The sequence below is a fragment of the Oncorhynchus tshawytscha genome, unplaced genomic scaffold (genome assembly GCF_018296145.1).
Source record: "Oncorhynchus tshawytscha isolate Ot180627B unplaced genomic scaffold, Otsh_v2.0 Un_contig_8966_pilon_pilon, whole genome shotgun sequence".
Taxonomy (NCBI): Eukaryota; Metazoa; Chordata; class Actinopteri; order Salmoniformes; family Salmonidae; genus Oncorhynchus; species Oncorhynchus tshawytscha.
This window is the reverse complement of record NW_024608627.1, coordinates 28,077-40,000: the sequence shown is the minus strand read 5'-3', so window position 1 is coordinate 40,000 and position 11,924 is coordinate 28,077. Positions and strand designations below refer to the sequence as shown.

Here is an 11,924-nt window from a genome sequence, read left to right as displayed (position 1 = left end):
AACATTATTTAATAATGCTGTCATCCGTTGCTGCCCAGAGTCACTCTTTGTTAAAAACCTGGCGAGCATTTTACATTACAAACAAAGCCACCAACGGGACAGGAAGGAAACAAGTGATCTCGGTCTTGGCCACATCTTAGCCAGAGAATGAAGAAGGGGTGAGAGGGAGGAAGGGATGAGAGGGAGAATGAGGAAGGGATGAGAGGGAGAAAGGAGGGAGAGAGAGAATGAGGAAGGGATGAGAGGGAGGAAGGGATGAGGGAGAAAGGAGGGAGAGAGAAATGAGGAGGGAGAGAGAGAATGAGGAGGGAGAGAGAGAATGAGGAAGGGGTGAGAGGGAGAAAGGAGGGAGAGAGAGAATGATGAGGGATAAAGGAGGGAGAGAGAATGAGGAAGGGATGAGAGGGAGAAAGGAGGGAGGAGAGAATGAGGAAGGGGTGAGAGGGAGAAAGGAGGGAGAGAGAGAATGAGGAAGGGGTGAGAGGGAGAAAGGAGGGAGAGAGAGAATGAGGAAGGGGTGAGAGGGAGAAAAAGGAGGGAGAGAGAGAATGAGGAAGGGGTGAGAGGGAGAAAGGAGGGAGAGAGAGAATGAGAGCTTCCTACTTTGATGGGGGAGATGTGGAAGTATTCAAAGAAGCTGAGGCCTGAGTTGTCGGTCATGGACGCTCCATCAATTCAGCCTGTAACATCGCCAAGTCCTTCTCTATCAGCTTGGTCTGGAGAGGGAGAGGGAGAGGGAGAGGGAGAGGGAGAGGGAGAGGGAGGAGAGGAGAGGAGAGGAGAGGAGAGGGAGAGGGAGAGGGAGAGGGGAGGGAGAGGAGAGGAGAGGAGAGGAGAGGAGAGGAGAGAGGGAGGAGAGGGAGAGGGAGAGGGAGAGGAGAGGAGAGGCCTGAGGGAGAGGGAGGACGGAGAGGGAGAGGTAGGGAGAGGAGAGGAGAGGAGAGGAGAGGAGAGGAGAGGGGAGGGAGAGGGAGAGGAGAGGGAGAGGAGAGGAGAGGGAGAGGGAGAGGGAGAGGGAGAGGGAGAGGGAGAGGAGAGGAGAGGGAGGAGGGAGAGGGAGAGGGAGAGGAGAGGGAGAGGGAGAGGAGAGAAAGATTGAGACAATTGAGATCATGATCGAAAGATAAATACAAAACATGTTGAACATGTTGAATTAATAGAAACAAATACATTCACATGTTGAATGAATGGAATCTCACGTGAGGTACTGAAGTCCCACGTGTCCACTACCCACCCAACCCACCTCACTTCACAGACGTGTTTAGTAAAATGTCCACAGAAATTTAAAGGGTTGTTTTTTTACCAAGCCAGCCTCGATCCACGTAACGGGAGTCTAACACCATTTAGCAGTAATGCATTGAACATACAACAGCCTCTTGGCTTCCTCAGGTTAATTCAACAATATTCATTTATTTTCCTACTGAAAAAAGTATAATTCATTATCCACATAGAAAAAGGTTAAGTGGTTTGTCTGTGTGTGTTTCAGTAACAGGGGTCAACAGGGTCTGGATGGCTCCTAGGAAGGCTAAGTGGTTTGTCTGTGTGTGTTTCAGTAACAGGGGTCAACAGGGTCTGGATGGCTCCTAGGAAGGTGAAGTGGTTTGTCTGTGTGTGTTTCAGTAACAGGGGTCAACAGGGTCTGGATGGCTCCTAGGAAGGCTAAGTGGTTTGTCCATGTGTGTTTCAGTAACAGGGGTCAACAGGGTCTGGATGGCTCCTAGGAAGGCTAAGTGGTTTGTCTGTGTGTGTTTCAGTAACAGGGGTCAACAGGGTCTGGATGGCTCCTAGGAAGGCTAAGTGGTTTGTCTGTGTGTGTTTCAGTAACAGGGGTCAACAGGGTCTGGATGGCTCCTAGGAAGGCTAAGTGGTTTGTCTGTGTGTGTTTCAGTAACAGGGGTCAACAGGGCCTGGATGGCTCCTAGGAAGGTTACGTGGTTTGTCTGTGTGTGTTTCAGTAACAGGGGTCAACAGGGTCTGGATGGCTCCTAGGAAGGCTAAGTGGTTTGTCCATGTGTGTTTCAGTAACAGGGGTCAACAGGGTCTGGATGGCTCCTAGGAAGGCTAAGTGGTTTGTCTGTGTGTGTTTCAGTAACAGGGGTCAACAGGGCCTGGATGGCTCCTAGGAAGGTTACGTGGTTTGTCTGTGTGTGTTTCAGTAACAGGGGTCAACAGGGTCTGGATGGCTCCTAGGAAGGTTACGTGGTTTGTCTGTGTGTGTTTCAGTAACAGGGGTCAACAGGGTCTGGATGGCTCCTAGGAAGGTTACGTGGTTTGTCTGTGTGTGTTTCAGTAACAGGGGTCAACAGGGTCTGGATGGCTCCTAGGAAGGTTACGTGGTTTGTCTGTGTGTGTTTCAGTAACAGGGGTCAACAGGGTCTGGATGGCTCCTAGGAAGCCCTGGTCAATATTCACAGCCATCTGCTGGACCCTCTACAGCATCTATTCTAATACTCTGCAATTCCAACATAAAGTAGACATGTTTAAACTCTGTCTTTCTTCTACCAACAGGGGGCAGTATTCCCATGTTTACACTACAGTCCATTCTTCTACCACCAGGGGGCAGTATGTCCATGTTTACACTACAGTCCATTCCTCTACCAACAGGGGGCAGTATTCCCATATTTACACTACAGTCCATTATTCTACCAACAGGGGGCAGTATTTCCATGTTTACACTAGAGTCCATTCTTCTACGAACAGGGGGCAGTATTCCCATGTTTACACTACAGTCCACCTCCTCGTTCTCCTAAACCCCAGAGCAGAGTACCGGCACCTCTTATAGAATATTATTTCTGAAATATCATGAGTACCAACCCCCATTTATGATGAGTACCAGCCCCCTTTATCATGAATACCAGCCCCCTTTTATGATGAGTACTAGTCCCCTTTATCATGAGACCTAGTCCCCTTTTATCATGAGTACTAGTCCCATTTTATCATGAGTACCAGCCCCCTTTTATCATGAGTACTAGTCCCCTTTTATCATGAGACCTAGTCCCCTTTTATCATGAGTACTAGTCCCATTTTATCATGAGCACCAGTCCCATTTATCATGAGCACCAGTCCCCTTTATCATGAGCACCAGTCCCCTTTATCATGAGTACCAGCACACCTTTTATCATGAGTACCAGCCCCCTTTATCATGAGTACCAGCCCCATTTTATCATGAGCACCAGCCCCCATTTTATCATGAGTACCAGTCCCCTTTTATCTTGAGTACCAGCCCCCTTTTATCATGAGTACCAGCCCCTTTTATCATGAGTACCAGCCCCCTTTTATCATGAGTACCAACCCCATTTATCATGAGTACCAGCCCCCTTTTATCATGAGTACTAGTCCCATTTTATCATGAGTACCAGCCCCTTTTTATCATGAGTACTAGTCCCCTTTTATCATGTGACCTAGTCCCCTTTTATCATAAGTACCAGTCCCATTTTATCATGAGCACCAGTCCCCTTTTATCATGAGTACCAGTCCCCTTTTATAATGAGTACCAGCCCCCTTTTATCATGAGTACCAGCCCCTTTTATCATGAGTACCAGCCCCTTTTATCATGAGCACCAGCCCCCTTTTATCATGAGGACCAGCCCCATTTATCATGAGTACCAGCCCCCTTTTATCATGAGTACTGTCCCCCATTTTATCATGAGTACCAGCCCCTTTTTATCATGAGTACTAGTCCCCTTTTATCATGTGACCTAGTCCCATTTTATCATGAGCACCAGTCCCCTTTTATCATGAGCACCAGTCCCCTTTTATCATGAGTACCAGTCCCCTTTTATAATGAGTACCAGCCCCCTTTTATCATGAGTACCAGCCCCCTTTTATCATGAGTACCAGCCCCCTTTTATCATGAGTACTAGTCCCATTTTATCATGAGTACCAGCCCCTTTTATCATGAGTACTAGTCCCCTTTTATCATGTGACCTAGTCCCCTTTTATCATGAGCACCAGCACACCTTTTATCATGAGCACCAGTCCCCTTTTATCATGAGTACCAGCCCCTTTTATCATGAGTACCAGCCCCATTTATCATGAGTACCAGCCCCTTTTTATCATGAGTACTAGTCCCATTTTATCATGAGTACCAGCCCCCTTTTATCATGAGTACTAGTCCCCTTTTATCATGTGACCTAGTCCCCTTTTATCATGAGTACCAGCCCCCTTTTTATCATGAGTACCAGCCCCATTTATCATGAGTACCAGCCCCATTTATCATGAGTACCAGCCCCCTTTTATCATGAGTACCAGTCCCCTTTATCATGAGTACCAGTCCCCCTTTGTCATGAGTACCAGCCCCTTTTATCATGAGTACCAGCCCCCTTTTATCATGAGTACCAGCCCCTTTATCATGAGTAACAGCCCCCTTTATCATGAGTACCAGCCCCATTTATCATGAGTACCAGCCCCCTTTTATCATGAGTACCAGCCCCTTTTATCATGAGTACCAGCCCCATTTATCATGAGTACCAGTCCCATTTATCATGAGTACCAGCCCCTTTTATCATGAGTACCAGCCCCATTTATCATGAGTACCAGCCCCATTTATCATGAGTACCAGCCCCATTTATCATGAGTACCAGCCCCATTTATCATGAGTACCAGCCCCATTTATCATGAGTACCAGCCCCATTTATCATGAGTACCAGCCCCATTTATCATGAGTACCAGTCCCATTTTATCATGAGTACCAGTCCCATTTTATCATGAGTACCAGCCCCCTTTTATCATGAGTACTAGTCCCCTTTATCATGTGACCTAGTCCCCTTTTATCATGAGTACCAGTCCCCCTTTGTCATGAGTACCAGTCCCCTTTATCATGAGTACCAGCCCCCTTTCATGATGAGTACCAGTCCCATTTTCTGTCCACTTCAACCATCGCCTCAGAGGCATCTGCATGTGTGTCTGTAGTTACCGTCTGTTCGTCAATGTGTGTCTGTGTTACCGTCTGTTGGTCAATGTGTGTTTCAGCAGCTGGGGTGAACAGGGCCAGGTGTCTGGTTCTGCAACTGGCTGGGTCCCTAGCCGTGTCCCTAGCCGTGTCCCTAGCCGTGTCCCTGGCCGTGTCTGTGTCTAGGTCAGTTACCTTCTGTTTGTCCACATGCGATTCGGCAGCTGGGGTGAACAAGGCCAAGATGGCTCCCAGGAATCCCTGGTCAATCTTCACAGCCATCTCCTGGACCAGAACCATGAAGTACCTTTAACACAGATCACAGTATGACTACTGGGGGTCAGAGAGACTGGTGAAGGGACTCACCCTGAACTAAAACATCACACTAAAACTAAATATCAAACCAAGGACTACGTCTCTTTACCTATGAAAAGAAGTGTGTACACTAAACAGAAGTGTGTACACTAAACATAAGATACTAAAAGGAAGTGTGTACACTAAACAGAAGTGTGTACCCTAAACAGAAGTGTGTACCTAAACAGAAGTGTGTACCCTAAACAGAAGTGTGTACCCTAAACAGAAGTGTGTACCCTAAACAGAAGTGTGTACACTAAACAGAAGTGTGTACCCTAAACAGAAGTGTGTACCCTAAACAGAAGTGTGTACCCTAAACAGAAGTGTGTACCCTAAACAGAAGTGTGTACCCTAAACAGAAGTGTGTACCCTAAACAGAAGTGTGTACCCTAAACAGAAGTGTGTACCCTAAACAGAAGTGTGTACCTAAACAGAAGTGTGTACCCTAAACAGAAGTGTGTACACTAAACAGAAGTGTGAAGTGTACCCTAAACAGAAGTGTGTACACTAAACAGAAGTGTGTACACTAAACAGAAGTGTGTACACTAAACAGAAGTGTGTACACTAAACAGAAGTGTGTACACTAAACAGAAGTGTGTACACTAACAGTGCAGGGGGTATAAGCAGAAGTGTGTACACTAAACAGAAGTGTGTACCCTAAACAGAAGTGTGTACCCTAAACAGAAGTGTGTACCCTAAACAGAAGTGTGTACCCTAAACAGAAGTGTGTACCCAAACAGAAGTGTGTACACTAAACAGAAGTGTGTACACTAACAGTGCAGGGGGTATAAGCAGAAGACTCACTTGAACTGCGTGACCTGACTGTGTTGGTTAAACCTGGTGATGATGCTGACGTCCATAAAAGGCTTTGGTTCTGAGGAAGAAAGACAGAGGACCAATTAGAGAACAGCATTAGAGAACACACACACAGCCATGTTCCGGGGAGGCAGAGGTTACCTGAGTCCAGAGCGATGGACTTTGGAGGAGGAACAGGGTGGAACACAATGGGGAATAAAGCTCCAGTCAGCTGGTTGTCCACCTGAAACACACCGTCAAGACAAGGGTTTAATATCACCACAGATACACCGTCAAGGGTTTAATATCACCACAGATACACCGTCAAGGGTTTAATATCACCACAGATACACCGTCAAGACAAGGGATATCACCACAGATACACCGTCAAGACAAGGGTTTAATATCACCACAGATACACCGTCAAGGGTTTAATATCACCACAGATACACCGCCAAGGGTTTAATATCACCACAGATACACCGTCAAGACAAGGGTTTAATATCACCACAGATACACCGTCAAGACAAGGGTTTAATATCACCACAGATACACTGTAGAGGGTTTAATATCACCACAGATACACCGTCAAGACAAGGGTTTAATATCACCACAGATATACACCGTCAAGACAAGGGATATCACCACAGATACACCGTCAAGACAAGGGTTTAATATCACCACAGATACACTGTAGAGGGTTTAATATCACCACAGATACACCGTCAAGACAAGGGTTTAATATCACCACAGATACACCGTCAAGGGTTTAATATCACCACAGATACACCGTCAAGACAAGGGTGTAATATCACCACAGAGATACATCATCAAGACAAGGGATATCACCACAGATACACCGTCAAGACAAGGGTTTAATATCACCACAGAGATACACCGTCAAGACAAGGGATATCACCACAGATACACCGTCAAGACAAGGGTTTAATATCACCACAGATACACCGTCAAGACAAGGGTTTAATATCACCACAGATACACCGTCAAGGGTTTAATATCACCACAGATACACCGTCAAGACAAGGGTTTAATATCACCACAGAGATACACCGTCAAGACAAGGGATATCACCACAGATACACCGTCAAGACAAGGGTTTAATATCACCACAGATACACCGTCAAGACAAGGGTTTAATATCACCACAGATACACCGTCAAGGGTTTAATATCACCACAGATACACCGTCAAGACAAGGGTTTAATATCACCACAGATACACCGTCAAGACAAGGGTTTAATATCACCACAGATACACCGTCAAGGGTTTAATATCACCAGAGATACACCGTCAAGACAAGGGTTTAATATCACCACAGATACACTGTCAAGACAAGGGTTTAATATCACCACAGATACACCGTCAAGGGTTTAATATCACCACAGAGATACACCGTCAAGACAAGGGTTTAATATCACCACAGATACACCGTAAAGACAAGGGTTTAATATCACCACAGAGATACACCGTCAAGGGTTTAATATCACCACAGATACACCGTAAAGGGTTTAATATCACCACAGATACACCGTCAAGACAAGGGTTTAATATCACCACAGATACACCGTCAAGACAAGGGTTTAATATCACCACAGAGATACACCGTCAAGACAAGGGATATCACCACAGATACACCGTCAAGACAAGGGTTTAATATCACCACAGATACACCATAAAGACAAGGGTTTAATATCACCACAGATACACCGTAAAGACAAGGGATATCACCACAGATACACCGTCAAGACAAGGGTTTAATATCACCACAGAGATACACCGTAAAGACAAGGGTTTAATATCACCACAGAGATACACCGTCAAGACAAGGGTTTAATATCACCACAGAGATACACCGTCAAGACAAGGGTTTAATATCACCACAGATACACCGTCAAGACAAGGGTTTAATATCACCACAGATACACCGTAAAGACAAGGGTTTAATATCACCACAGAGATACACCGTCAAGACAAGGGTTTAATATCACCACAGATACACCGTAAAGACAAGGGTTTAATATCACCACAGATACACCGTCAAGACAAGGGTTTAATATCACCACAGAGATACACCGTCAAGACAAGGGATATCACCACAGATACACCGTCAAGACAAGGGTTTAATATCACCACAGATACACCGTCAAGACAAGGGTTTAATATCACCACAGATACACCACAGATACAAGACAAGACAAGGGTTTAATATCACCACAGATACACCGTAAAGACAAGGGTTTAATATCACCACAGATACACCGTAAAGACAAGGGATATCACCACAGATACACCGGACAAGGGTTTAATATCACCACAGATACACCGTAAAGACAAGGGTTTAATATCACCACAGATACACCGTAAAGACAAGGGTTTAATATCACCACAGATACACCGTAAAGACAAGGGTTTAATATCACCACAGATACACCGTAAGACAAGGGTTTAATATCACCACAGATACACTGTCAAGACAAGGGTTTAATATCACCACAGATACACCGTAAAGACAAGGGTTTAATATCACCACAGAGATACACCGTAAAGACAAGGGTTTAATATCACCACAGATACACCGTAAAGACAAGGGTTTAATATCACCACAGAGATACACCGTCAAGACAAGGGTTTAATATCACCACAGATACACCGTAAAGGGTTTAATATCACCACAGATACACCGTAAAGGGTTTAATATCACCACAGACAACAAGGGTTTAATATCACCACAGATACACACCACAGATACAAAAGACAAGGGTTTAATATCACCACAGATACACCGTAAAGACAAGGGTTTAATATCACCACAGATACACCGTAAAGACAAGGGTTTAATATCACCACAGATACACCGTAAAGACAAGGGTTTAATATCACCACAGATACACCGTAAAGACAAGGGAATATCACCACAGAGATACACCGTCAAGACAAGGGTTTAATATCACCACAGATACACCGTTTAATATCAAGACAAGGGTTTAATATCACCACAGATACACCGTAAGACAAGGGTTTAATATCACCACAGATACACCGTCAAGACAAGGGTTTAATATCACCACAGAGATACACCACAGATACACCGTAGACAAGGGTTTAATATCACCACAGATACACCGTAAAGACAAGGGTTTAATATCACCACAGAGATACACCGTAAAGACAAGGGTTTAATATCACCACAGATACACCGTAAAGACAAGGGTTTAATATCACCACAGATACACCGTAAAGACAAGGGTTTAATATCACCACAGATACACCGTAAAGACAAGGGTTTAATATCACCACAGAGATACACCGTAAAGACAAGGGTTTAATATCACCACAGATACACCGTAAAGACAAGGGTTTAATATCACCACAGATACACCGTAAAGACAAGGGTTTAATATCACCACAGATACACCGTAAAGACAAGGGTTTAATATCACCACAGATACACCGTAAAGACAAGGGTTTAATATCACCACAGATACACCGTAAGGGTTTAATATCACCACAGATACACCGTAAAGACAAGGGATATCACCACATATACACCGTAAAGACAAGGGTTTAATATCACCACAGAGATACACCGTAAAGACAAGGGTTTAATATCACCACAGATACACCGTAAAGACAAGGGTTTAATATCACCACAGATACACACCGTAAAGACAAGGGTTTAATATCACCACAGATATTTATATCACCCCCACAGAGGGGTTAGTGTGTAGTATATGTAGTTGTTAGGGTGTAGGTTTAGGGGTTAGGGTGTAGTAGGTTTAGGGGTTAGGGTGTAGTTTAAGTAGGTGTTAGTGTGTAGGTTTAGAGGTTAGTGTGTAGTATATGTAGGGGTTAGGGTGTAGGGGTTAGGGTGTAGTATATGTAGGGGTTAGGGTGTAGGGGTTAGTGTGTAGTATATGTAGGGGTTAGGGTGTAGGGGTTAGTGTGTAGTATATGTAGGGGGGTTAGTGTGTAGTATATGTAGGGGTTAGTGTGTAGTATATGTAGGGGTTAGGGTGTAGGGGTTAGTGTGTTGTATATGTAGGGGTTCGTGTGTAGGGGTTAGAGTGTTACCTGTAGCCAGTGTAGCTGGGCCCGGAGACTTCTCTGATGAGGCGACTGTTTAAACTCCACCTGAATCCCAGACAGGAAGTTCCTCCTGATAGTACTGGAAAAGGGCTGACGCATCACCATGGGAACCTTCCCAAAGTTCACCTGCATGGGTAAAGGAGGTAAATATTCACATCCGTGTCCGTGTCCTCTACCCCGTGTCCGTTCCCCCTACCCAGTGTCCGTTTCCCCCTACCCCGTGTCCGTTTCCCCCTACCCAGTGTCCGTTTCCCCCTACCCAGTGTCCGTTTCCCCCTACCCAGTGTCCGTTTCCCCCCTACCCCGTGTCCGTTTCCCCCTACCCAGTGTCCGTTTCCCCCTACCCAGTGTCCGTTTCCCCCTACCCAGTGTCCGTTTCCCCCTACCCCGTGTCCGTTTCCCCTACCCCGTGTCCGTTTCCCCCTACCCCGTGTCCGTTTCCCCCTACCCCGTGCCCGTTTCCCCCTACCCCGTGTCCCGTTTTCCCCCTACCCGTGTCCGTGTCCCCTACCCCGTGTCCGTGTCCCCTACCCCGTGTCCCCTACCCCGTGTCCCCTACCCCGTGTTCCCTACCCCATGTCCCCTACCCCGTGTCTATCAAGCTGTCAGGCATTCCCTTGGCAGCGAGATCCTCTTGGTGGATGCTGCAGTGTACCCAAGAGCCTCTCTGTGGATGCTGCAGTTTACCCAAGAGCCTCTAGGGGGATACTGCAGTGTACCCAAGAGCCTCTCTGTGGATGCTGCAGTTTACCCAAGAGCCTCTAGGGGGATACTGCAGTGTACCCAAGAGCCTCTCGGTGGATGCTGCAGTTTACCCAAGAGCCTCTCTGTGGATGCTGCAGTTTACCCAAGAGCCTCTCTGTGGATGCTGCAGTTTACCCAAGAGCCTCTCGGTGGATGCTGCAGGGTACCCAAGAGCCTCTGGGGGATGCTGCAGTGTACCCAAGAGCCTCTAGGTGGATGCTGCAGTGTACCCAAGAGCCTCTCGGTGGATGCTGCAGTGTACCCAAGATCCTCTAGGGGATGCTGCAGTGTACCAAAGAGCCTCTGTGGATGCTGCAGTGTACCCAAGAGCCTCTAGGTGGATGCTGCAGTCTACCCAAGAGCCTCTAGGGTGGATGCTGCAGTGTACCCAAGAGCCTCTCGGTGGATGCTGCAGTCTACCCAAGAGCCTCTCGATTGATACTGCAATTTACCCAAGAGCCTCTGGGTGGATGCTGCAGTCTACCCAAGTGGCGTTGGGGAGCAACTTCTTGCACGCGCGTTACCACTCCACTATATCTCCTTGTCATGGCTTTTGCGCCATCAGTACTGATACCAACATGAGAAGCAGCTACGTTTGGCAACCGATGGACCGTTAGTGGAATTCCCGCGAGAGAGTAACGGTTAATGTGATTGGATGTTCATCATTTGACTAGGCTGTAAGTGAGAGTAACGGTTAATGTGATTGGATGTTCATAATTTGACTAGGCTGTCAGTGAGAGTAACGGTTAATGTGATTGGATGTTCATAATTTGACTAGGCTGTAAGTGAGAGTAACGGTTAATGTGATTGGATGTTCATAATTTGACTAGGCTGTCAGTGAGAGTAACGGTTAATGTGATTGGATGTTCATAATTTGACTAGGCTGTCAGTGAGAGTAACGGTTAATGTGATTGGATGTTCATAATTTGACTAGGCTGTAAGTGAGAGTAACGGTTAATGTGATTGGATGTTCATAATTTGACTAGGCTGTCAGTGAGAGTAACGGTTAATGTGATTGGATGTTCATCATTTG

General features: G+C 46.1%; 1 protein-coding gene across 1 annotated transcript in view; it reads right to left on the bottom strand.

Moving 5' to 3' along the window:
• Window positions 1–640: 640 nt before the first annotated feature.
• Window positions 641–11,924, bottom strand: part of LOC121843672 (vacuolar protein sorting-associated protein 13C-like) — a 35,848-nt gene continuing 24,564 nt past the window's right edge. The window contains exons 12-16 of the mRNA XM_042313443.1: window positions 10,133–10,273; window positions 6,203–6,284; window positions 6,050–6,119; window positions 5,087–5,198; window positions 641–716 (exon numbers count right to left, since the gene is read on the bottom strand). Of these exons, the coding sequence (XP_042169377.1) occupies window positions 657–716; window positions 5,087–5,198; window positions 6,050–6,119; window positions 6,203–6,284; window positions 10,133–10,273 (465 nt within the window). The 3' untranslated portion in view covers window positions 641–656. The remainder of the gene's footprint in view (window positions 717–5,086; window positions 5,199–6,049; window positions 6,120–6,202; window positions 6,285–10,132; window positions 10,274–11,924) is intronic.